The 26,280-nt window shown below is 42.5% G+C and overlaps 1 protein-coding gene across 6 annotated transcripts in view; it reads left to right on the plus strand.

Moving 5' to 3' along the window:
• CALD1 (caldesmon 1) overlaps positions 1 to 26,280 on the plus strand; it is a 369,831-nt gene that overhangs the window by 211,624 nt on the left and 131,927 nt on the right. For 5 of the 6 annotated variants that reach the window (XM_019515575.1, XM_019515574.1, XM_019515577.1 and 2 more), the window contains one exon: positions 2,600 to 2,711. In XM_019515575.1, coding sequence (XP_019371120.1) covers positions 2,641 to 2,711 — 71 coding nt within the window. In that variant the 5' untranslated portion in view covers positions 2,600 to 2,640. Of the gene's footprint in view, positions 1 to 1,727; positions 2,008 to 2,597; positions 2,712 to 26,280 lie in introns of those variants that run through there. The other variant, XM_019515576.1, reaches the window with a different exon arrangement.

The following is a 26,280-nucleotide window of genomic DNA, read 5'->3' on the forward strand; positions in this document are numbered from 1 at the left end:
GGGGGGGGGGGGGGGGGAGGGGGAGTAGTAAATATGCTGGAGGGCCACGCTAAGATTCAGAGAGAGCTTGACAGATTGGAGGATTAAACTAAAAGAAATCTGATGAGGTTCAATAAGGACAAGTGCAAAGTCCCGCACTTAGGACAGAACAATCCCATGCACTGGTACAGGCTAAGGGCCAACTGGCTAAGCAGCATTTCTGCAGAAAAGGACCTGGGGGTTATAGTGGACAATAAGCTGAATATGAGCCAACAGTGTGTCCTTGTTGCAAAGAAAGCTAATGGCATACTGGGCTGCATTAGTAGGAACATTGCCAGAAGATTGAGGGAAGTGATTATTCCACTATTTTTGGCAGTGGTGAGGCCACATCTGGAGCACAGTGTTCAGTTTTGCACCCCCCTCCCCCACACTACAGAAAAGATGTGGACAAATTGGAGAGAGGCCAGAAGAGGTTAACAATAATGGTTAGGGGGCTGGGGCACATGACTTACAAGGAGAGGCTGAGGGAACTGGGTTTATTTAGTCTGGAGAAGAGAAGACTGAGGGGAGATTTAAATACCAGCCTTCAACTTCTTGAAGTAGGGTTCCAAAGAGGATGGAACTAGACTGTTTTCAGGAGTGGCAGATGACAGAACAAGGTGCAATTGCATTAAGTTGCAGCAAGGGAGGTTTAGTTTAGGTTTTAGGAAAAACTGTCTCACTAAGTGGGTAGCAAAGCACTGGAACAGGTTACCCAGAGAGGTGGTAGAATCTCCATCCTTAGAGGTTTTTAAGGCCTGGGTAGACAAAGTCTTGGCTGGAAGGATATAGCTGGGGCTGGTCCTGTTTTGAGCATGGCGTTGGAGCAGATTGCCTTCTGAGGTTCCTTCCAACCCTAATTTTCTATGATTCTACAAACTGTGCAGATTCCACTACTACCAGTCAAGAAACCAGGGGCTGCATTTAGCTCTGTCAGGATGAAGACCCTACTAGTGTGGAAAAGAGGCAGATTTTGTTTCAAGGCTTTTGAATGGCTAATGGGGTAGAGATGCACCTTGTAGGCTAAGTGAATCAGGGATATACAAGCTTTCATGAGCAAGATCATTTAATCATATGCACCAGCTAGCATCTTCATCAATTAGCATCTGCTGAACTGAAGTCTTGCTCATGAAAGCTTGTACATCTCTGATTCAGTTAGTCTGTAAGGTGCATCACCCTGCCTTTTGCCTGACTTCACACTAATACGGCTAATTACTTCTCTCTACTGATAAATACAAATGTGAAAAATGTCATGTTATAATTTTCTGGTAATATTGCTGTGTGTTTTGCTTTCCTATAAATTTTATTTAAAAGATATGAAATGTTTACAAGTACTATCAAACTCATCACAGGCACATTTCATTTTAACCCCCTGAAGCAATACAGAGAACAACCCCAACCCTGAAACAAAGCAGATAGTTGGGTCAGAAGCTGCTAAGAAGTTCATTACTGTTATTGATTTTAAGTGGAACGTGCTCTGATGGTCAGAAATTAAAATCTTAGACAGATTATTTAAAAAAACATCAAATACCCCATGAATGCAGCTTGCCTTGTCTCCTTTAAATTGCAAGTATTTAAGAGACATGCTTCAATTCTGGACTGCATCTGAAGTTTTTTTTGCAGTGCAAAGGGCTGGTCTTGTACTAAAAGGCTGGAAAATGTTTTTAGGGGAAAAAAAACCCTCTGAGTACAGCGTCTAGGCTAGATTTCCAGAGGAAGTTGAGGCCTCCAGCTCTACACAGGAAGCAATCTTAGAGCAGGCCTTAAATGCCAGATTCCAGGCAGAGTTTAACTAACCACTGACAGCTCTGTAAACAAACCAGGGACAAAAAGAGAACAGCTTTCCCTTTTCTGGTAGTCATTTTTGGTTTGGGGGCTGCAGGGGAATTCTGTAATACACGGCTTGATGGGATATAAACCAAGGCTGAAAAGGCTTTGTATATGAAGAAGTATAAAGGGGAAATATTTCATGGACTAAATCATCAAAAAAGAAGGTATGGCATGGTTAAAATACATGGATTAAACTACAGAAAATATCACTATGTTTGGTTCCTTAAGTAGGATTTATACGTAACTTGGATCCTTCTGGGTGGTATTTAAAAGCTCTGGCTTCTTTTCTGCTTTCTTTTTCTTTTTTTAGGATTAACCTTTCCAGAACGTCTTTTTATCTGTGCAGCTAGGGAAAACAAGAAATCTGTTGTGTAGCATTTTACTGTTTCCAGTAAAATTTAAAGTAAAAAAACAGAGTTACAATCTTGCTGAATTCTTGCTATTGTTTGCAGGAAAAGACCTGTGACGTTACGAACAACTAGACTGCGGCTAGCAGATATATACAGTACTTAGTTTAATGTATGTTGATTTAATTTTAAGTAGGAAACTAAACTCAGGAATGGACTGTGTTTATCCTACTAGGCATTTCATTAATCTTGTTTATCTCAGCAATACTGTGGAAGTTACATTTCTTGATAGAAAAAGAAAATAGTTGCAGTGGAGTTTAAAAAGCAAAACAAAACTGATTTAGCTCAGTTGGGTAAATGCATCCATTGTATTCTGTGTAATTTGTCCACTCTCCTCCTTTTAGATTTGGATCTTTTCGGAACTTCGAGAGTTTGAGCAGGCACCATGGATGACTTTGAACGCCGCAGGGAACTCAGGAGGCAAAAGCGTGAGGAAATGCGCCTTGAAGCAGAGAGGTGAGGTGTTGCACTGCAAAAAGGTGATGGGGGGGTTGATCTTTTAAAAAAAATTATTAACAGTGGCTTGAAGATTCTTATGCCTAAATATCTAAGAGTGGGACACTGTTTACTGAACAGACCTCGCAAATGGCAAGTTTGGGGAAAAAATGGCAATAGATCCTGTTTCTATGAGGGAGGGTAAAAGTGAGTGGAAGCTGAGTACCTTACTCCCTTAGTTTTTTGGAAAAGGCTAGTCTTTAACTATTGTGTCTTACTGTAAGCACTGAAAGTGTAGTAGGGCAAGGTGCAATTATTCATAGTTTTGATAGGAATGGGGCAAGTGGTTAATTTTCAGATGTCATATGTCTGTTTGCTATCATGTTGGAATAAATGTGCCAGTGTTTCAGAACAGAGCCAAAACTAGGGGGTTTCAAATGTACATGGAAGCAAACCCCTTGGACTGCTCATTATGGCAGATCAGCAAATTGTGGGCCAAAATACTTACACTTCCTTGCAAATTATGTTTATAATTGGTTTGCAACCCCTTTGTGTAAATTACAAGTGCCACACCAAATTAAAATCCATGCAAATAAGAACAGAAGTTTGATCCTAAAAATTAATATTGTTAGCTTGGGCATGGTGACAAGATTGTATTAAAGGAACAGCTTTAATGTTTTGGGACTGAGATTGCTATACCTCTCTGCTGTTTTAGACCAATGAAATTATATTGATTTGAGAGTTTCTCCTGATCTACACGCAAGGAGGGCATCTGACACATTATATTAAAAAAAGAAAAATCCTTCTTCATTATTCAGATGATTTCAGTTGATAAGAATTGCAGTAACGAAAAAATATAATTTACTCCTCACTAAGCTCTCTTTCTTCCCCCCACCCCCACTTATTTTGGCTTGTATACTGAAAACATCAAGGTCAATTTTACTCTTGTTTCTAGTCATTTTCATACTCAGTTTCTCATGTACTGGAAAAAATGCTGCAGTATTTGGGTTTCAGACCATGCAGGGGGAAATGTACTTCATTTCAAAATGAAATATGTGAAAAAAAATCAGGGGATGTAATATAGGGTCTTTATTTTGTATACCTATTTTTATCTTATTTTTAAATAAAGTCTTGCCTATGTATTTTTTTTCAAACTGCGAGTGTCTAGGAGAAGAACCCAAATAGATTAGACCTGCTAGATGTCTTTATTTATTGTTGTTCTAATAGCAAAATGCTGTACTTCAGAATAGTATATCTGTCTGACATCAGTGTAGAAAACAGTTCTGAAAAGTTGCAAAGCCATGTGCAGATAATTAAACCCAGTGTGGCCAACCAGGAATGAAATTGCAAAAGTTGGCACTGCAATTGCCAGCCTGTTTATCAGTCTCAACAAGTAGGCCAAGGATTGAATGCAACCATGGAGAATGACTACCTGCTCACCCCATATCCCCTTTAGGCCTGCCTTACTTAATTTTGGTTGAATGGTGTAAAACAATCTTGCATAGCTGATGCCAATGCTGGACTGTTTGACTAAGTAGAGGACCTTTTGTCTCCAGACTATGCAGCTGGTACTTCTCACCCCATAGTTAATTTAGAAAGAAATTAGAGTAAAATGGTGTGTTTGTTGCAGTTGCTGATGTTGATTTAAGTACCAGTCACACTTGCTGATTGGAAGAGGCCTGCTGTTATCTGAAGCCTCAGAATATTCAGATTTCTCACATGGTGAAGCAGTTCCCAGTTCTGGTGAGCATCCATTTATTCCACGTGCAACCATTTTACCAGTTTTTAACAGCATGGTATAATGAGCACATGTGGTATATATCTTTTTTTTATTTGAAAGGAAAGATGGACATTGCTGCTAATAATCTACTTTCCAACCATGTATTCTTGTAAAGGATCCTGGGTAGTGTAGTTTGAGAGGCACTCCCTCTACTAAGGAAAACTAGAATGTGAATTTCCATAAGAGGACATTCTAAATATTATTAGGAAAACTCCCACCCATACTGGGGTTGTCAATATGGAGTTGCCTGGACATCATGGATGCAGCTTGACTATGTCAATGCAGAGATCAGCTGGAACCTGGGCTGGGGCATCAGAAATCAGGAGTTGGCAGGTAGCTGCTATGAGGAAACCCAAACTTTTTAAGAAAGATGGTTCACTGTAGTCTCTGTGTTCATGCATAATGAATACTAACGTCATGGGGACAAGCCCAGTGACCACTTGTCAGGGGATCTACATCCATTACAGGGACTATACACCCTAACTGAACATTAGTGGAGGATAGATTTGCTGTCCAAGGGGAATAGGTATTTACTTGTCATGAATAGAGGTTGTTGCGTCAGTGGAATGACAGTCACCTCGCTCTATGATGCCTCCTTCTTCAAAGGAATGCTTTTGCCCTTGAATGATTTACTTGCCCCCTTGTAGGAATTTTTGTTGGTATTACTGTGGTAGTCTCTTTGAATGAGGTAAATAAGATCCATGAAAGCATGTCTTGGAGTAATGAGGCTCATTTCCATGTACCGTACCCCTTTCAGGAGCTTCAATAATTTTACTGCCAAATTACTGCAGAATCACTCCATATCTTTTCCCACACAAATGAGCACTTATAGCAATAAGCTGCAGTATGCAAAATTTTGCAGCATTCTCTCTGGTATTGCCAACCTCATGTTGAAAATCATGAGTCAAGCCCCTTAAAAATTATAAGGCTGCTCTCAAAATCTTAAGATCTTAGCAATAATATGTTTTGGGTTCTTGTTCGCTTTCCATTTTTTAGGCTTTTGAGGTTACATTGTCAAACTCTTTTCTGCAACCACAAAGCCTAAAAGCTGAGATTCGGCCTGAAGCTGAGAGTCTCATGACATTGTGCAACTAGGGTTTCCAGGGAAGGCCCTAATGTTGTGAGAATCAAGATCAAATTGTGTTAAGAGCTGCCAACTCTGTTACTTAGTCCCATTAAAATCCTGACTGAGGGCTGCAGTGTTGGCACAATCATTAGTGAATAAGTGTTTAAGTATTCATATTAGTCCCTTCCTGGGAATAATTTTTTAAAGTCTTGTGACTCTCTTCTACTTTAGAATCATACCACAAAGGTCCTTGCATGTGTAAATATAACAGTGTTTTATTTATTTATTATTGCCCTATCTTGAAAAAAAATCTTCATTTTATTCTTTAAGTGAAGTTAGCATTGTGATGGCATCAGGGACTAAATGACTACTTTTATGGTAGGAAATTGACCCTGCTGGGTAATTTTAGCAGTGTCCTGTCAATGGACCTGAGCCCTGTTCTAAAGAAACTGTCTCTAGGTTTGAGATTGTGGGGCCCACTGAATGCATCCTGTAGAGTTTCTTGTACCTTCCTCTGAAGTCTCCTGTGTTGGCAACTGTCAAAGACAGGACAGAGGAATAGATGAACCATTAAAGCTGGCAGTTCCTCTGTCCCTATAAACATTTAGTTTATCTATGAGAAGTGTCAACTGAGGGTAAGTATACACTTGTGATAGAGACACCTGTACAGAAGGATACTGCAAACTGGACTGAAACCAAGTGATTTCATACTTGTCAGCCGTACAGTTGTTATATCGTACAATGCTATACTGCAGTTTATTGCTATGAACCAGTGACCCAGAGGTAAATACCCCACTTCAGCCCGTATTGTTCATCCTATTCAAGTAACTCTGTGCTATCGTTTTAACAACATGAAAAAGCCATATGTGTGTGTTCCCTGAGCATGTGGTTAATTTGCAGAATTCCATATGGAGCAAATTCAGTCCAGCTGCTTTTCAGGGTTGAAGGGGACAGAGGCAACTATGTCTCATGACAGGGCAAGGAGATGGCCATGCCTGCAGTGACTTAGCTGCTGCATGTAGCCCTGACAGGATGAATATACTTAGGAGTGACATGAGGAAGCTGCCTTTCCTCTTCAAAGACTAGGAGAGTGATTCTCCATTGGCCTGTATATTGTGCAGTCCTTTGCATCAGTGTGAAGTGAACTTAAAATACACTAAAACCAAGTACTTCTCTTTTGCAATCACTTCTGACTTTATTGTTTCATTCTGCTGCCGTTGTAGAAGTCTGTGATTGCCACAGATAATCAGAGCCAACAGGTGCATGCTAGCCAGTGACACCATATGCAACAGAATGGAAGCTGTATCCTGCATTTAAATGTCCATGGGAAGTCTGTGCACCGGCTGATGATAAGATAAGGTCTGAGGTCCTAATCCATAGCCTGTTAAAGTTAGTGAGAATCTTTCAGTTGATTTCATTGGGTTTTGTTTGGAGCCCTAACTGAGCGATCAAAGGTGGAAGATTTGTGTGACAGTGGCAGTGGCAGCTTCGGATGAACTCTCCACCTTTCCAGCCACAGGGCACATGTTGTGCCACAACAGGTGTTGGTACAAAAATGGGCTACAGAAATATGTGGCAGGAAAACCCTCCACACACATATCTAAAGTGCAGTGGGCCAATAAAGCTACAAATTATATACTAACAAACAAACAAACAAAAAAAGCAGGGGGGGTGGGGATAAATCTTTACCTGATTAAACTGGAATCTCTTCGTTGTCACTGCATATACATAGATTTAGGACAACTGAGGAGCTTTCCCAATTAACACTTTTGAAAAGCCCCCTTGAAACCAAGTCACCTTCAAAATGCAGAGTACTGCTTTGGGTATTATGTGCCTCCTGTCAGAAAGTGAGACATTCTCTGTCAAAAATGTTTCATGATTTTGATGCTGGTGGAAATTACAATATAATAACTCACACTAGAGTCATACAGGGTGTGGCGAGTTCCAGGACAAGGTTTCTGTCAAAGTACCTATGTCCTAACTTGCAGCTAAATTATTTTTGTTGTAGGAAGTATTGAGGCCATTGACAATAGGGCAACTCCTTTGATTTCAGCATCAACCCATTGTATATGACAAAGTAGGTTGTTGCATATGAAAATACATAGAAATCATATAAAAGTAGGATTGGAAGGGACCTCCAGGGGTCGTTTAGTCCAACTCTATAACTAAGGCAGGATTGTCCCTATCTAACCCACTCTGTACAAATCCATTGTCTAACCTATTAGTAAAACTACAGTCAGCTCTGGCACAGCCATAAGGCATAACACCATAATCTGCCACAAGTAAAGCAGGGGGCCATAGCAGCCAAAATGTTACTGCTGCAAAGGTTGTTAAAATATGCTCAAGAGATCCAAAGAAAGAGGTCTGTGTCCCATGCTATAGAGGAAGGCAACCCCCGCCCCCCGCATAGTCTGTACCAATCTAATCCACTGGGTACAATTCCTTCCTGACCCCAAATACGGCGATTGGTCTGACCCTGAGCAGGGGGGCAAGACCCTTTAGCCAGGAATGTCTGGGTTTTCATCCCAGCAGGAGTACCGGCCCACCTCAGTCATTCTGTCCAGAAGAATGGGAAATACCCAGAGTAGAACATAGACATACCTAGATCATCCCCGGCCAATGCTTTTCCAGCCTCTTCTTGGACACTTCCAATTATGGATAGTCCACAGTTTCCCTAGGCAGTCTATTCCACTGCCTTACTGTTCTAACAGTGAAGAAGTTTTTCCTGAAATCCAATCTAAATCTACTTTGCTGCAACTTCAAGCCATTGGTCCACGTCCTACTCTTTGCAGCAAGACGGGATGTTTTTGTCTTCTTTATGGCAGCCCTTCAGTTATTTGAATACTGCTATCACATCCCCTCTTAAGCACATTTTCCACAACTGGAACATGCCTATATCCTTCAGCATCTCCTTGTGTGACTTGCTTTCCAAGGCCTTTATCATTTTTTCCAGCTGCCTCTGGACCCTCTCTAACCCCTGAGCCTCTCTGAACCAGTTAGTCTCTAATTTGCCACACTTCTCTACTTTCTGCCTAGCATCAGTTAGAGGATTTGTCTCCTTGAACTCTCTTAAGCAGCCACTTCCAATCAGGCTGGTCTACTACAAAACTTAGTAACTTAGCACTTATTCAACATAGATAGAGCTTCTTACCTGTGAATTTCAGAGCATTTTACAAGAATGGAGAGGTGACACTTTTCCTGTTTTACAAACAAGAAAACTGAGCCACAAGAGAGTGAAGTGATTTATTCATCTTTACAGAGCAAGGCACTGAAAGGTTCATTGTCACAGGACCATGTGGACTTTACCTAGTGGATGATGCTGCTTTCTTGAAGAGGCTAGAGATCTTCTAAAACAGTGGTTTTCAACCTGTGGTCCATGAACCCCTGGGGATCTGCAGAATGTATCTAAAGGGTTTGTAAAAGATGAGCAATCAAATGTGTGTGAATACCCACACTTAAAATTCAAAGGGGGCAGCATCTCCATTTGAAATTTCCGAAGACGTCCACACCTCCATATGAAAATTTTCAGGGGTCCACAAATGAAAAAAGGTTGAAAACCACTGTTTTAAGGGACTAGAAAGAAACTACCAAACTCATTAGAAATGTACCAAGTCAAATAATTTTGGACCCAAGTTTAATGTGGTAAATAAAATGGAAAGCTTTGTTTTCCTGCTTTTTTAATCTATTTTATCCTTATTGTATTTCACTTCATTTCACAGGCGAAGCTAGATGTGTTACTTTCAGTTCTATGTTTTGGTAGTATTGAAGTGATGTTGTAGCCATGATGGTCCAATGAAAGATACCACCCACAAAAATCCTTGCTTCTCACATTACTTTCACTTCCTGGTTCTCATCTACACAATACTGACAAATATCAGCAATATGAATATGAACACATGTTTGTTCAGACACTGCTACTTTTGGAGCCAAATAGATTAACCAATGATACAAAATGCAGAAAGCAAATAAAAAGGAACCAGATGCCTTAGTGTTTAGGGGAAGGAGGCTGATTTATGATTTTTGGATGATTGGGATTGGTAATACTGCAATTTCTGGCCTAAAACCAGAAAACCCAGATGTGGCAATCCGGAGCATGAAGCTGAAACAGGCATGGGTGATCTTGCCACATGAGTAGTCAAAAGACCTTCAAGGAGACTGCTTGCTATTTCTTTGTGTAGTAGCTTTCAAAATTTTACAGGTAAAAATATCTGGATAACTATTCTCTCTCTCTCTAAAACAGAGGAGGAGGAAGAAATCCATGTATTAAAACAACCTCCTTCCCAATTGAATACCTCTATGGAATATGACCTCTGTTATTGTTTCAGTCCCTGGGAATGGGGACTCTTTTTATACTTGTTCAGGAGAATAGCCAACATTTCTCCCATGAGTCCTGTTTTCATACACTCTTCTGAACCAGCTACTGCTACAGCCTTCTCAGGCCATGGCGCTTGCTTAGACTTGAGCCCTTGGGTTATCCCAGCTCAAATGCTGCTATTTGCAAGGCTCCCTGCTTTGGGTGTATCCTTGCTGTTTTTAAACTTTGCCATGTGTCTTGGTGCCTATATTTCTTTCCCATGAAATTCCATCAATATAGGCTACTTGTACACTTTTGAAAAAACATGGTCTTTAAATATGAACACCATGATGCACTAAACATAATTTGATAGCATTTACCTGTAAAGCATACCTGGGAGAGGATTACGTAGGTTTTTGTGACACACCATCTACACATTACACTTAAGGCATGATATACCAGTTAATCAGGCCTTATGTGGTTATGTGGCTACACTTCTAATCAATTAATGGTGTGATAAAAAGAGGAATAAGCTACAAAGTTATTCTGCAAAATATGCGTAATAACTATATAGCTGCTTCCTATCACACCATTAATTGAACGTGGGGCCAGGAGCCCCTGTGGTTGGGAGCCCTGTCAGCTGATCAGAGCTCCCAGCTGGGGGAGCCCAAGTGCACTCCCAAGCCTGGGAGTTCCCAGTTGCAGGGGGCCCCAAGCACCTCCACAGCTGGGAGACCACAGCTGCTGTGATCTCCCAGCTGCAGGATACCCTATGTAGCCATGTGGCTGGGAGACTGCAGCAGCTGTGGTCTCCCAGCTGTGAGGGTGAATGAAGACCCTGCAGAGCACAGATGTCACAGCAGCTGTGGGCTTCCAGTCATGGGGGTGTGTGGTGTTCCCCATGGCTGGGGTATTGCAGCAACTGTGGTCTGCCTTCCATGGGGACCTTTGGGGTGCCCCCATGGCTGGGAGCCAGGGGAGCTTGCTTCTTGCTGGTGCAGGGGGAACTCAGAACTGGGAATAAGGCAAGATGGGATCTAATGTACGATCCACAAAATTGTGCTTCCTGCCATGCATGTGTGGCATGGTGGGAGATGTGATTGTGTGGATCGCACATTAGATCCCATCACGCCTTTACCTGTATGTGTAGAGGGACTCTTACTAAGGCAGGTAAGGTGTGGTTGACAGTCTAGTGATTCGGCAAGCTTAACATGGGTGCCAAGCAGTTCTGGGGAGAATTCTTGGGCTGGTTTTTATATCTTTTCACTCTGACTTTGTTTTGTGAACTTAGCCCACAGAAAGGGGACCAGATCCACTAGCTTGCATGAACTGTTTCTAGGGCAGGATGAAGAAACAACATTTACAAATCTAGGGTTATTAAATAATATTTGCTGAGAAAGCATCTTCCTGCTGCTAATTAGCAATGACTCAGTCTTGTGCAGTCATTGGAATAGTTAGGTATCAATTACAAAGATAAGAAGGAACATCGCTCCTATTTAGTTTGGACCATGTTTAGCACACAGGTTTTCCAATAACACACATGCAGATATATGTCAATGCAAAAGGTCTTTCTCCACAGAGTTTCTCTAGGTCTAGAATGGTGTGAGAGAAAGAAGAATTTGGTATACATACTTAAACTCAACAGAATATAGTTACAAGTGCTTAGTGTACAACTTTCTGACACTTGCTGGTTTGATAATTTAACAGCAATATTTTTTAAGTTTGGGAAAACATAACATCTATGTTGAGGACTGTTTCCTTGGCCAGAGTCGTGTCAAAATTCACTTTCTTTTCCTGTAATGCTATTAACTGAGTCACTAGAATGCTTTCTTTATTCCCTGCCCTCGACATTCTCTGAGCTTTAAACCACCTGAAGGGATTTTGTTCATCTTTCCCTAAGATATTCGCTTCCTAGAAGACTACTTACAGTGTCAAATAAATAAATACAAATATAAAAATAGACATGCATAAAAATTGAGGGTGTGATTCACTATTATGCTACAGCTGATGCTTCGCATTCCAAGAATGGCACTCAGTATTTGGAACACACAGGTGAATCTGTCCCTGAATATCATAATGCAGGGTCTAGCTCAGTACAGACAGCGTGTAAAGTTGGACTGAAAGGTATGTCACTTTGGTAACTAGTGAACACTGGTAAAAGGCACTTGTAGTTTATTTTTCAAGTGTCGGTGTGTTTTGCTCATATCATTTTAATCCTCCTGACCAAGAAGTGTTTTGTAAGTAGAGCTTTGTCCCCCTAAGTAGCTAGACAATATAAATTTTACCAAGCTAACCCCACTGCAGTTCCTATGCTAAGTACCCACAACAAGCAACAAAATAGTTTATGTTATTTGAGATATTAATCCAGTATGTATGCCAAGATCATTTTATGATCTTAGTACCACATCTGTCATACCAGCTAAGCTTTCAGTAGGACAGACAGCCCAAATCAAACATTTAAACAGTTGGAAAAATGCCAGATATCCCACCATTTTCAATGAAACAATGTATTTTCTTTGGAGATGATAAGGGCTACTGCAAAAATCTTGTGGGAAGAAGAAGAAAATACAACAACTAATCAACAAATAGTTTACAATAAGGTTTGGAAGAGGCGTATTTGTTAATTTTGATGAGAGAAACAAAATTTGAGTAAGTGTCATCTGGACAACGAGCCAGAATTAGTTCTTACTTATCAGTTACCTGAATTAATTTTAGGATCTGCCAGTTGGCATAGATGCATACTTATTGAACCCATCTCTAACCTCTGGTTCAAGTTTTGAAGGAAGACAACAAACACTGCCAGTATGCATCAGATCTACAGAGCTGCAGACATGAAATAAACTGAAGGAGAATCTGTGCCAATTACCAGCTTTCATACAATATTTTGGTTCTATGAAATGTCTTGATGATTTGGAATTTAAGACTAAATGCTGAGCAGAGTGAAAACAAGCAAGCTTTGAAGAGAATAATCTTAGGGTATATAAACTGTAGAGATATGCAGCTAAAATGTTGTATTTCCGTGATATAAAGGAATATGAAAAGGGTGCTACTGTTAGGATTGAAAATACACTTTAACTGTTAGATGAACTATTGAACTTCTATACCAGATCCCCTCCTGACTTGAGTTAGGTCGCAGTCCCCTGGTATCCCAGGAACGTTTGTGTCCTTCCCTCACAGGATGGGCAGGCTACTTTAATTTTGTGCTCATCTGCTTTGGCCGAGTTCTGGGCCAGTCCCATCCCCAGGGATGTCACCGAGTGGAGGCAGCAGAGCCTCTGCTTCCCAGCCCTGTGGCTTTAATGTGCCTGTCAGCTGGGCCATGGAGTAGGGGGGGAGTGGAAGCCCCTGCCCTGCCCTCCCCAGCCAGCACAGCTGGGGTGTGGGGGGAGGGCACACAGTGGGGGCTTTCCCCTTCCTCACTGCTTGGCTTGCCTGGCCAGTGTGGCTTCTCTCCCCAGCCAGGACAGCTGCAGGGAGGGCCACATGGTGGGAGGCTTCCACTTTTCCCCCTTCCCCAACACTGCTCACAGCTGGTAGGGGGCAGGGCTGAACAAAGAAGCCATGTTGCACTAGGCAGTGAGGAAGTGGGGGAAACCACCCCCAGCTGTGTTGGCTGGGGTTGGTGGGGCTGGGGCAGAGACCGATGCTTCCCCTTCTTCCCCTCCCTCCCCCCTGACAGCTTGTGGGTTTGGAGAGAAAACCTGTGTTGCCCAGGAGGCCCAGGCAGCAAGGGTTAACTCCTGCCACTTGACCCCAGTCCCCTCAGACCCACCAGAACAGCTGGGGGAAGGGGCACATGGTAGGAGCCTACACTTCTGCCTCCTCTCTCCCTCTGCCACTGGCAGCCAGTTGGTGGGGATGGGGGGACAGGGCTGGGGAGAGAGTTTGTGCTGGCCGCCCCCCCCCTTGCTGCTGACAGAGGGTTGGGGGCATGTCCCCAGCAGGTAATCAGGGGTGACCTGCTGCTCAGCTGCCCTTGGCCGTCTCTGGCAGGCTGGGAGGCATGCAAGAGTGCCCCCAGCCTGCGTGTCTTGGCCTGTGCAGACATCTTCATGCCCCACCCCCAACCAAGGGTTGAACATGTGTTCTGTTCACCCCTGATCCAATCTACGCAGGTTGGAGAAACCTGCGAAGATTTGATCAATTCTGCTTTGCGCTTTTTGAATATCTGTTCCTAACCTTAGTCTCCTTACTGGGGGAACAAAACAAGAAATCCTCCTTTCCAGACCATCGTTCTTGTGATGTCATGGTCTTTTATTGAACGGTTTGAGATGTGCTCCTTTAGGGCTTTCAGTCAGTTAGTGAATGGCTTGGCTTAGCTTCCCAGCCCAGAAGTAATGTGGACAGACAACTGTGCCATAGCCATGTCGGCATGTGACAAAGCAATCACTATAGATTGCTGACATGCTGTGACCAAAGACAGTCTGATAAAACAGGGGCAGCTACTGAGGAGAAGAAACAATAGCCTTGTTTTCTTGCGTGCTGTTGTTCCAAGAAGAGTTAGGTCCTGCTTTTTTTTCCAATGGAGCATTTCTTTTGGTTCATCAAGAAGTGTAAACCAAATGGATGGGGTATTTGACAAATACAGGTTGGTTTAATCTTTTGTTGACATAATAAAAAAATCTAATAAAAAAGCATGTGTGTTGTTTATGTACGTCTGTAATTAGACTAACTTGTATATCAAATGTGGCTCCAGCTAGACAGAAATAATAGAGCCCTGAAAAATGTCCTGCAAGTTTTTGTGTGCTGCTGATGGCATATCAAGGCAGATATAGAGCAACAGCTTTTACTACTTCTTTAAAAAAACCCTTTTTTCTATACAAGACTACTTATTTTTTCCTTTAAAATTGTTTTATTCCATGTAATAATTTTGCTACCTCGAAGCACATCTTGCTTTCATTGCAGGGTTATTAGTGCGTCATGATTTAGTAAAAGGACAACAGTGAAATCTAGGCCATAATCCCCCTAGCAAACCATGATCCTTAAGGCAGACTATGTCCTTCTTGTGATGGAGCAGGACAGTGTGCTTTCTTGAAGAGGTGTTTTTAGACGCAGTGCTGCTGTAGTGGCTTGGTAAGTAGTACTCCTATATTGGTAGTTCCCTTTTTCCTCCTACATATGTGAAGTATCTTTCAGCCCAAGTGAACCAGTTTGACTAAAGGTGTTTGATTTAAACTAGAGCAAATCATTGCATAAACACTGCATTTAATTTAAACCTGACTTACGTCAGTGTAATGGTGCTGCTTCATTTCAAGGTGCACACTAGGGCTAGGGACAGACATTCAAAAAGCCTGAGCCTGAATAGAGTCAATCTTTGCAGGTTAGTCTAACATGACTAGGCTCAACTGGTTTGAAACTGGACAGATATTCTCTCTGGACTGCAGAAATTCAGGCTCATGCCTGCAGTGCCTCAGGCTAGAAGCCAGGGGGTGCTACAGCAGCTCTCCCTTCCCTTCTCCAAGGAGCTGAGCTGAGGGGGGTGTGGCCAGGCCCTGCAGGACTCTCTCATTAGGGAGGTCTGCCTACACGGTCTTTTCCCTGCTGGCTGCTCAAGGGGCACGAGTGTCGCCAGCCCCCTCTGAAGCAAGGGTGTGTGTGCAGTGCGTGCATCTGTTGATGATACGGAGCTTTCAATCTCCCTCCCTGCTTCTTAATGCTGTCTGCAGCAAACTAACGGGTGAACAAGGCAGCTGGGGGCTGATAAGTCAATATCACTCAGCAAAACAAGAGCCTTTCTCCACATTACTTCAAACTTCTTAAACAGCTTTATTTTTATATTTGTATTTATTTATTTGACTATTTGAATCTATGAATCTATGAATCTATAAGCTTACCATCAGACCTGTTGATTAGCTCCAAAAGCCCTAAGAGATCTGTCTGCCTGTCCCACTGAAATTGGATAGAGAGACACACACAGACACCTCTTGGCATTAGTTAGCATACCACACGCTAGCTACAGTCCCTGTTGTGGCAGAAAGGAGGAAGGGATCTCTGCTTAAGCAGCAAGTAGTGGGGGGCACGGGGAAGCCAGCAGCCCCTGCTGGGCCTTCAAGTCTGTGCAGAGCTCCAGCCATGGAGCAGAGGGGACGGGCCAGCTCTGCTGTGGAACAGAGAGCCCTGCCCAGCCCAGAGAGCATGCTGGGATGCTGGGGGACTTTGATTTAACTTAAACCAGCAAGGCGTCTGGGACAGACATTGCATAAACAGGTTTGAGCCAAATCAGTTAAGTCTGATACTACATTCAACCAGGTCTATTTCAGCCATTTGCAAGCTGGTTTATGTGCACTGAACATCTGTTCTGCTACAGGTTTAAACCAGTTTTTGATCACTTAAACCAGTTTATGTGTAATGTCTGTCCCTGCCTAGGTGTCAGTCCATAAACCTGGGGCTTATATAGCTTTCATTAAATTGGTTTCTAAACTACTTTTAGGTCAATCTGTGTAACTTTTGTGTGTACCAAAGGGCTTAGGAGTGGTGAAAGGGGGAAGCCTCCTTCCAAACCAATCAGATAATGACTTCACTGTTATTTTATTCTTAGCTCTTTCCATGCAAGTCCTACCCTTTCCTGTAGATAGCTGGGTGTAGAGTTAGATAAATAGTGCAGTCAGTGAAGTTTTGCTTTATGGAATTTGGGAAACATGAGAAGGTCATACAGAGGGAGTGCTTGTCTTGTGGGGCACAGACTAGAGCCCGAGGTGTACTCACAGCATGCTGTCCTGCACACTGTAATGGGACTTGCTCAGGGAGGGGACAGGGCTAAGCTGGTAGGTCAGTTATGGAAGTGTAATGACCATTGGACACCATGCAGAAGGCAGTAGCTTAGAGGCTTCTGTAGTGCTGTAGTAGTCATGGGACCAGCACCAGAGATACTCCTTCCAGTAGGATTCCTTGCTTTCTGGGAGGTCTAAGGCCCTTGGCTTTTCAGTCTGGATACTATTTACTTGTAGATGACTGCTGGCAAGCAATGTTCTGCAAACAGAAATTGCTAGAGAACTACAATAGAAACTAAACTGGAGCAGCATTATCTTTTCCAGGTAAGTGAAGCATCATGGGGGAAAGATAAGGGGGTAGGGAATAAGGAAAGTGGAAATCTGATCTGTATCTTCCCCAGATTGGCAGTAGGTTCATAGCGGGGTAGATACACACCTTATAGACTAACTAAGTATGCATAGAGCACAAGACGCTGTGGAAAGTAGGCTCACATTTTCCATTAAGTAGCACTGTCCTTGCTGTGAATTTTGAACTCTACTGGGTTCTTTTGCTGTTTTAATTTATTTCAGGAGAGTTGAATTATTAGAAGTGGACTCTATTCTTCTTTTTTACTCAAAATCAAATGAAGTGCAGTGTAAATTGCAACAGCAGTCTGAATATACTCCTGGAGTCAACTAATTTAAGCCAGTCTATAAGAGAGAGGCTGTTTGTGCACTATCATCTTTAATACGTATTGCAACATTTAGGAATGAAAAGCATTGGGCCAAATTCTGTCGATAGTTGCATGACTTTAATTGGTGAAATGATTGAGGTTACATGCATATAACTGAGAGCAAAACTAGTACGCTATTCTTAAGGTAAAATATTTGCACATTCTTCTGGCTTTTTCATGTTGATACAAAAGGATGAATTTTAGGTGTAAGAGCTGCACCCATGAAAATGCATACCTTACCTGACCATGCCTCCAAAATTTTCTCTTTGTGTAAGCAAACAGGCATTGTATGAGCAAACCTGCCACTTATGTCTTCCAGTTCTCCCTGGGGTGGGGACAACCTAAAGACTTTGTGTAGTTCATGTCAATTATTTATGCATCTTATTGGGTAGAGTAACAGTACAGTTCATTCCTGTGCAGAGGGCCAGCACAAGTCTTAGTTAATAAACCTAGGAAGAATATTTCCTTTATACTTGTTCTTTGATTTTAAAAAAATGGCTTTTTAATTACATGGATTTTTGATGAAATAGGTTAATAAAAATATTCAGCAGGACTTCTCTCCCAAATTTCAAAGAATATTTTCAACTAAAAGTAATAACTTTATAATAAATTTTCAAGAAAAAATATTTTTCATGCAGTTTCTACTCCTGAGGGCCACACACAGAATATAAGAGAGACTTGAACAGTAGGCCTGTGCAAGTCGGCAGCAATCTGATCCAGCTTCGGATCCGGCTGCTTCAGATGGCAGTGATCTGATCCAGAGCTCCGGACTGGGTTTCCGCCTTGATCTGGCTGAAGCGGCTCCAAAGCTTCGGAGCTGCCTCAGAGGTCCGGCCATAGCATATAATGGGGAATCAATTAAATATCTATAACTTTGCTGTTTTTTGTCCCATTTGGATGAAACTTGCAGAAATGGCAGCCTCTGCAGAGAGCATAAAACCTTCCAAGTTTCAAGAAGATCGGTGCAGGGGTTTGGGGGAAACTGTACCCCAAATTCTTGAAAGCCAAACTCATGTCACGGTTGTGTGTTACAACACAGGGGTGAAAACTGCTGGGGTGGTAGCTATTGCTGAGGCCACAAAGCCTGCCAAGTTTCAAGAAGATCAGTGCAGGGGTTTGGGGGGAACTGTACCTCAAGCTGTGGACAAGCAAAACGTGTGCCATGGGTGACACTGTGTGTTAAGGCACAGTGGGGTGACAGCTGCAGGGATGGTGGCCCCTGCTGTGACACCTGCCAGCTGTGCAGGAGATTGGTGCAGGGGGGTCTTGGGGCCCTGCACCCCTAGCTGCTGATGGGCAAAACTTGTGCCAAGACTGTGTCTGTCTTGGGGCAGTTGATTGTCTGTATTGATTCTTTCCTCTCCTTAGCCTGGTTTTGTAGGTGCTAATTTCTGCTTGTTAAGTCATTATGTAGTAGCTAGGTCCTGTGTATTGAGCTGGCCCCTGAGTGAATCATGATTGATTGATTGGTAACTGGGGACACAGCAGCTCAGCAGCCAGGCCTGCAGCAGTGTCTCCCCTACCCGCCCCAAGATAGACACAGCACCCAGGGCACAAGTTTTGCTTGTCCCCAGCTTGAGGGGCAGTTCCCCCCAAACCCCTGCACTGATCTTCTTGAAACTTGGCAGGATTTGTGGCCTCAGTAAGCGCTACCACCCCTGCAGTTTTCACCCTGCTATGTTGTAACGCCTAGACGTGACTTGAGTTTTGCTTTCAAGAATTTGGGGTGCTGTTCCCCCCAAACCCCTGCACTGATCTTTTTGAAACTTGGCAGGCTTCATATTTTCGGCAGAATCTACCATCCCAGAAAATCTCATCCAAATCGGACAAAGAACAACAAAGTTACAGCTATTTTATTGTTTCCCCATTATACCCTATGGCCGGATCACCGAGGCGGCTCCGAACTGCTTTGGGAAGCTGAATGAGGCAGCGCTGCAACCTGGCTGCACTGTTTTGGACCCCAAAGCGTCCAAAGTTTCTCCGGATCTGAAGCTCTTTCCGAAGCCTCGCACAGCCCTATTGGACAGCGCACTGACCTTTTGCCCATTCTTTTCCACGTGGGTGATTTTTACGCTTCTACCACACTCAGCTTATTATGATGATCTATTTTCCCATCCACTCTTGTTTCTTCTCTTCTTCCCATTCAAAATATTGCTATATGAAATATTGTTATGAAAGAGCAATATTGTGCAGTTGACTATCATCTTACGTGTTTTTAAAAGTGCAAGAGAGACAGTGGCATTGCTCACAACTGTATGCACTATTGTATTTTTTTTAAATAGATCATTTATACCTGGCTGTATAAACAAGTGTACTTCACCTTTGCATTTTAAAATTCATCTTCAGTCTAAGTGATGTGACAGCTTTTTCTGGGCTCTGTTACTTAGACCATTCCAAGAATTCTGCCCAGACTGTTACTTCAATGTCTTAATAAGGCAGCCTTAAAAGACAAGAAGGGGTTGCCTTTTCTAAACACTTGGTACACATGGATTCCTTTTATGGTTAGGCTTGCAAACTTGCTATTCCACTGAAGGGCAGCAGCACAGATAATAGAGTGTTTCTTGCTGCAACCTGTAGTCAGTTTTGAGTACAGGCATTATGCCATGCATAGAAGTTATTCTGAAGGGGAAAATAAAATCTCTGGACTGGAAAGGATAGAAAGAAAGAGAAATCAGGGAACTGGTGCAACCATGAATTGTTGGGCATGTTGGGCTGCCGGCGCTACCGTACTGTCACTGAAAAGTTTGCTGTAGGGAGTGAATACAGCCTTGTGTACCTTGGCTAGAATACAGATGTGCCTGTGTTATGAGGAAGGGGGGGATGTCCTCAGCAAGCTGGGTCATTAGGGTTTCCCCATTTAAGTCACCCTTTACTAAGTCCAAGGGCAGATTGTAATGTTGTGCCATAAATGGCTTTTCATTCTTGAGATGCAGTGTGGGGTAGAGCACTAAAGACTTTTTCAAACCAATGAGTTAGGGTGTTTGCAGGGATGTGGCTGTTGGAATGCCATACATTTGTTTAAAGATTTTTTTCTTATTTCTCCTCTGCGTGAGTTAGAAACACTTTTCCATTGTTTAACTTCTACACATCATTGCACTGAGTTTCCCCAGTGTTGTTGTCTGCTTCATACCAAAATGTTTTGGGGACCAGTGAATCACGATTGAACATGTTGATGACTTAATATGGAGAAAAATGCCTACTAAGCATGGAAAATCTCTTCATGTTTTGTCAGGCTTGTGTTTAGTATATACATAAATTAAACTAGGAAAAGACGTTTTCAAGGCAAAACAGAAGTGTTTAGCCTGTATAATATCATCCCATAATCTAATTTTCTTTCATTGATTATTATCAGATGGAATAACATGAAACTTAACAGGGCATAGTTGGTTAAATGTTATCTCTTTGCTCTGAAACTGTTGAAGGAGAGCACCTTGAAGGTACCTCACTTCTTAATGTGTCTTACCTTTCTTCATCTGATTCTTTGTCTCTTGTTGCTGCCTGGTTTTTCACGTAGCATGAACTTTGCAATGAAAGCTTGAAGTACTGACTTTGCTCTGAACGTTTGTTGTGCGTGTCAGATTTGGTGGCTTTCTAGGCTCTGCAGGCAAAATGTGGCTTCCACTCAGTGTTTTCTATACAGTATTGCTAGGCTTTCCACAGAGAGCACATACTAGGCTTTTTCAGGCTTCTGATTGATGTAACAGAGACATAAACATCAGTGAAGCTTACAAAGGGCGTGTCCCCACGAGTGGCACATGTGCAAGTATTCACCATGCTGCTAATTTGTGAGCACTCATGGGGACGCACCCAAAGCCTCCAGATTTGGTGCTAAAACTTGTCAACTGTTGCAAATACTTAACTGCAACTAATTAATTCGTTGTAGATATGGTTTATAATTAAAAAGACAGGACCAGATCTTCAGCTGGTGTATGGTGACTAAGCTCCAGGAATCGAACTCCATATATATAGTGGTCTGTGTTGCAGTTTCAGACAGACCTTCACTGGGGTTTCAGGCTATTAGAAAAAAAATGTTGTGTTATGTTTGTTTAAATCCTGGCATTACCAGCTCATTTTTCTTCCCTTAGTTATGGATCATCCTTTCCACTTCCCTTGCTTGGACTGATCCCTGTCGTCAATTCTAGTCAGACTTTTTGTTACTGTCAAAGAAGAATCCAGCACCCTGTCGTCCTTCAGTGCTATTGACAGAGAAGCAAAGTTGGGAACGACACATGTTTTATTAATTAGGAAAACAGCAGATGTTCACATTATAGCAACATCTAGAAACTTCCCCACATATTTTATCATTTTCCATTAGTATTCAGGAAAAATTGTTTTTAATAAGAACAAATTCTGAACATTGTCTTTAGTTTGATTAGACATCTATATGATTCAGGTATTCACTGTTCTCCAGTAAAGATCATGTAGCACTGATAGGAAGAAGAACCTGCTTGTTTAGGCTAATATTTCTTTTCCTACTGTTCTATAGACAGCAGACAGGGAAGGGTACTGCCTTAGAGACTAACTGGTTCAGAGAGACATGAGCTTTTATAGCCTATGAAAGGTCATGCCTCTGAACCAGTTAGTTTATAAGGTGCACCCTGTCCTGCCTTCTGCCTGACTTCAGATTAACACAGCTAACTACTTCTCTTTACTATTCTGTAGCGTGCGGTATATTAGCAGGCTGCTAATCCTGCACTCATGACATGATGGTGCTTCGGTGGGGGTATGTGAATAGTTTGTAAAACACTTAAGAATGTTTTTGTATGAAAGATTCTTAGGTAAATTATCTTGATGAGAAATGTACATTCCAGTCTATTGCATCAGAGTATATACTAAGTGGTCCAGTGAAAGTTGCATTTTTAAATTAAACTACAAATCTACAGTGCAACATGAACTGTGTTTGGAAAGAAATTGTAGAATGAGGAGTCTTATATAGGATAAGATCCTCCCATATAGTGTGTAAGTGAAATTGGAAACAGAGTCTGCTTTACATAGCCTTTGCATCATAAGCAAAAAACATTGACTAGTTCTAGAGGAATTAAAATGAATCCCTTTGAGAAGATTAACACGTGTGTGTGTGCTTGTGCACATGCATGCATGTATTACTGTGTTTATCATATATTGACTTACCAAGCAAAGTTACTTATCTGATCTCATTAATGTAGTTTTGATTTAATGTATTTATCCTCACCACTCCCCAGTGAAGTAGAGTAGTACTGTTGTCTATTTTACAGATGGGGAACTGGCACAAGGGGAGACTGAGTGTTATGTGAGGCACCTGTAGCAGAGCAGGGAAGTGAGCCTGGGTCTTAAAGTTGTTCTCTTTTTGCTCAGTTGTGCAGATTATTTGCCAAGGACCAGCTTCAACTGTAAGATTTGAACAATGATTTTGAGCATATAAAGGTCCAGGGTTGTCATTTCAAGGCCATTCTATGAAGAGAAGTCTTGACAAACAGATCTGTGTTTAGGCTCCAAATGTTTGGGGGTGTTTAGATCCATCTCTGTTGTTGATATTTAATAACAACCCTATGTATGTTGTGCACCATGGAAAACTGGATGCAGAACCTTTATTTACCACCGCTACTCACTGACTACTTTCAGTCTAGTTGTGGTTGTGTGTATGGCATGGAGAAAGTTATGGAAGCATTGTTGAGGATCTCCTCCAAGCAGTGAATGAAGATTAAGTTTGTGTCCATGCTTATATGATTAGACTTGTCAGTTGGTTTCTTTACTTTTGACCAGAAGTTCATGTTGACTTATTTGCAAAACATAAAAGAGGTATAGGAGTTTACCCTGGAAATGAGTCTGTTCTTACCTGATGGAGCACTTTCAGAGACTGATGTTGGGTAATTGCTTCTCCTTCCCCTCACTAGGTCCTACAGTCTTATATCCAGTGGTGCTCTATCTTTTGGCCCTGCAGGCTGGATGAATGGTAAGGAGCCAGTCTGTGGGCTGGATTGGGCCTAGGATGCCAGTATTGGGCCCTGTACCACTTTCCTGGCCCCTCTGCACCTGGATTGGGCCTCAGGGCACTTCTGTGGGCCTTGTGCACCTGATCGGTCTCATGCCACTTCTGCCCAGTGCAGCACACTGGGATTAGGCCGCAACATCTGCCTGGCTTAGTAGATGGTGTTTGGTCCCTGTGCTGCCTTTGCCAGGCCCTCCACTCCTGATGTAAAGCACCAAGCCACATTATACAGCCCACAGGGCTCCCCATGGGTTCAGAAATTTGGCAGGAGGAGAGCAGCAATTGCTGCCACCACTCCTCCACCGCCAGTTTTTGGACCCATGGGGAGCCCTGGAGGCTCGATTTACCTGTTGGAAGCCAGATCCAGGGAGTTAAATTATAGAAAATTAGGGTTGGAAGGGACTTCAGGAGGTGATTTAGTCCAATCCCCTGCTCAAAGCAGGACTATCCCCACCTAGATCTTCCTAGCCAAGGCTTTGTCTAGCTGGGTCCTAAAAACCTCCAAAGATGGAGATTCCACCACCTCTCTGGGTAACCTGTTGCAGTGCTTTACTACTCTCCTAGGGAGAACGTTTATCTTAATCTCTAACCTAAACTTCCCTTGCTGCAACTTGAGACCATTGCTCCTTGTTCTGTCATCTGCCACTACTGAGAACAGTCTAGCTTCATCCTCTTTTGAACCACCATTCAGGCAGTTGAAAGCTGCTATTAAATCTCCTCTCAGTCTCCTTTTCTCCAGACTAAATAACCCCAGTTCCCTTAGCCTTTCATATGCCCCAACCATCTAACCATTTTCATTGGACTCTCTTCAAATGGTCTGCATCTTTTCTGTAGTAGTGGGGCCCCCAAAACTGGACACAGTACTCCATATGTGGCCTTAGCAGTGCTGAATAGAGGGGAATAATCACTTCCCTCAGTCTGCTGGCAGTGCTTCTACTAATGCAGTCCAGTATGCTGTTAACCGTCTTGGCAACAAGGGCACACTGTTGGCTCATATTCAGCTTATTGTCCACTGTAAGCCCTGGGTCCTTTTCTGCAGAGCTGCTGTTTAGCCGGTTGATCCCCAGCCTGGTGCATGGGATTGTTTTATCCTAAGTGCATGACTTTGCATTTGTCCTTATTCAACCTTATGAGATTTCTTTTGGTCCAACCTCCAATTTGTTGAGGTCTCTCTGAATCCTACCCTCCAGTGCCTCTACTACTCCCCGCATTTGGTCTAACTGAAGACTTGCTGAGGGTGCACTCCATCCCATCTTCCAGGTTTTTGATGAAGACATTGAAAACCACCCCCAGAACCAACCCCTTCTTTAATTTTTGAGCCTCCCTGCCATAATCTTTTAAGCCCTCTTGGTCAAATGAGTGTGAGGCTGGGGGTGAGTGGGAGGGGAGAGGTTCATCAGATGGCATGGCTTGACATTGATGCCATCCAGCTTCAAATCTCAGTCTTAGGTGATCAGCTGAGAGAGCTGTCAACTGTACTACCTGAGGGAGACTGGTGCTTGGGTGAGAACATCAGGGAAATTAATTCCAAACAAGCTGCTGCCAATGTCTGGTTGGGGAATCAGAGAGAGGGAGAGATAGTCATGTTAGTCTGAAGTTAGTCAGAAGGCAGGGTAGATATGCACCATTATAGACTAACTAAATATAATATAGAGCAGAAATTCCCAAACTTTTTCTTATTGCATACCCCCTTCCAGATATACCAGCTGCCCGCATACCCTTACCAGCATGCATTTTATATTTTAACCCCTTAAATGCCAATTATCATTATAATGAAAATTAAATCCATCATTATACAATTTCTCCCACCTCCCCCACAGAGATGTCTTGCATACCCCCAGGGGCATGTTTACCAGAGTTTGAGAGCCCCTGATATAGAGCATAAGATTTTGTGAACCAGAGCTGACTTCTTCAGATGCTATGAAATGATGTTCAGAAAGCAGAGTGTAAGAAGGAGAGAGAAATTAGAATACAAAAGACAAGGAAGCAAGGAGAGGGAAGAGAGAGAGAGATAGGGGAAAGGGGGCAGTTGTAGGACAGAAAGGCAAACAAGCAGTAAAACCATAGGAACAAAGGAGTTCACGAACACTAATTCAGTTAATGAGATAAAAATCTGGGAAGGAACCAGGAGTCATGGCAGGAATAATATTGGTCCCTTTGGCTGAATGTGTTTGTCTGCCATTTGTGAATTGGGATACTGGTTGCAGAGTTCAGTTAGGTCTTCAGCTGTTATCAGAAAAACAGGTAACAGCTAGAGCCAAGTAAGATTTTGTTATTCCATCTCCTTGGAGCCAGAATCTTTCTCTTGTTTCTTTCAGATGTGTACCTTGTAACTGCCCTGTGGGCTTTTGCCACCTTTTGTCATCATGCATTGAAGCATGCCTGTGCTAGTGATCTTTCTGAGCAGCTATTAAATTCAAACTCTTACCCCAAAATAAAACAAACTCCAACCCCTCCCTCCAACCCCTCCCACCCCAAAACCCCCAAAATCCACCAGGCTCATGTAACATAATCCCATTTGCTAGATTTTTTTTTCTCCTTGATTATTTATCAGTTAAATATGATGAGGGTAGTGAGCAGTCGACCACAAAATTGGGGATGGGGTGGAAATAACAGTTATCCTGTTCCAAAAGTCATAATACTGGATACCGGAGGGAATGAGTGTCATATGTATGTGATGGTATTGAGCTGCCCTTGGTAGAACAGAATGTTCTGTATTATCCAGCTACAGGCTTGCCTTTGTCTAAAATCATGTACTATGACTGAAATGTGGATATCAGCTTGTGGCACTTGTATGTTTTAGAGAATCCTTATAAGTGCTTTCAACAATATGGAATAAATTAAATCACCATTAAAACTCTGTGTCTTCAATCAATTAACTTTGCTGTGTGAGTTTCTTTCCCTTCTGCAGCATGTGCTGCACTTGGGCAGTAGGAACCAGCAGCACACTTATACAATGGGGAACTCCTTACTCGAGAGCACGGAGGCAGAAAGGGATCTTGGAGTCATTATTGACTCCAAGATGAACATGGGCCGACAATGCGAGGTCATGGTTGGCA

The sequence above is a fragment of the Gavialis gangeticus genome, unplaced genomic scaffold (assembly GCF_001723915.1).
Source record: "Gavialis gangeticus isolate Ggan-Ray unplaced genomic scaffold, GavGan_comp1, whole genome shotgun sequence".
Lineage (NCBI taxonomy): Eukaryota > Metazoa > Chordata > Crocodylia > Gavialidae > Gavialis > Gavialis gangeticus.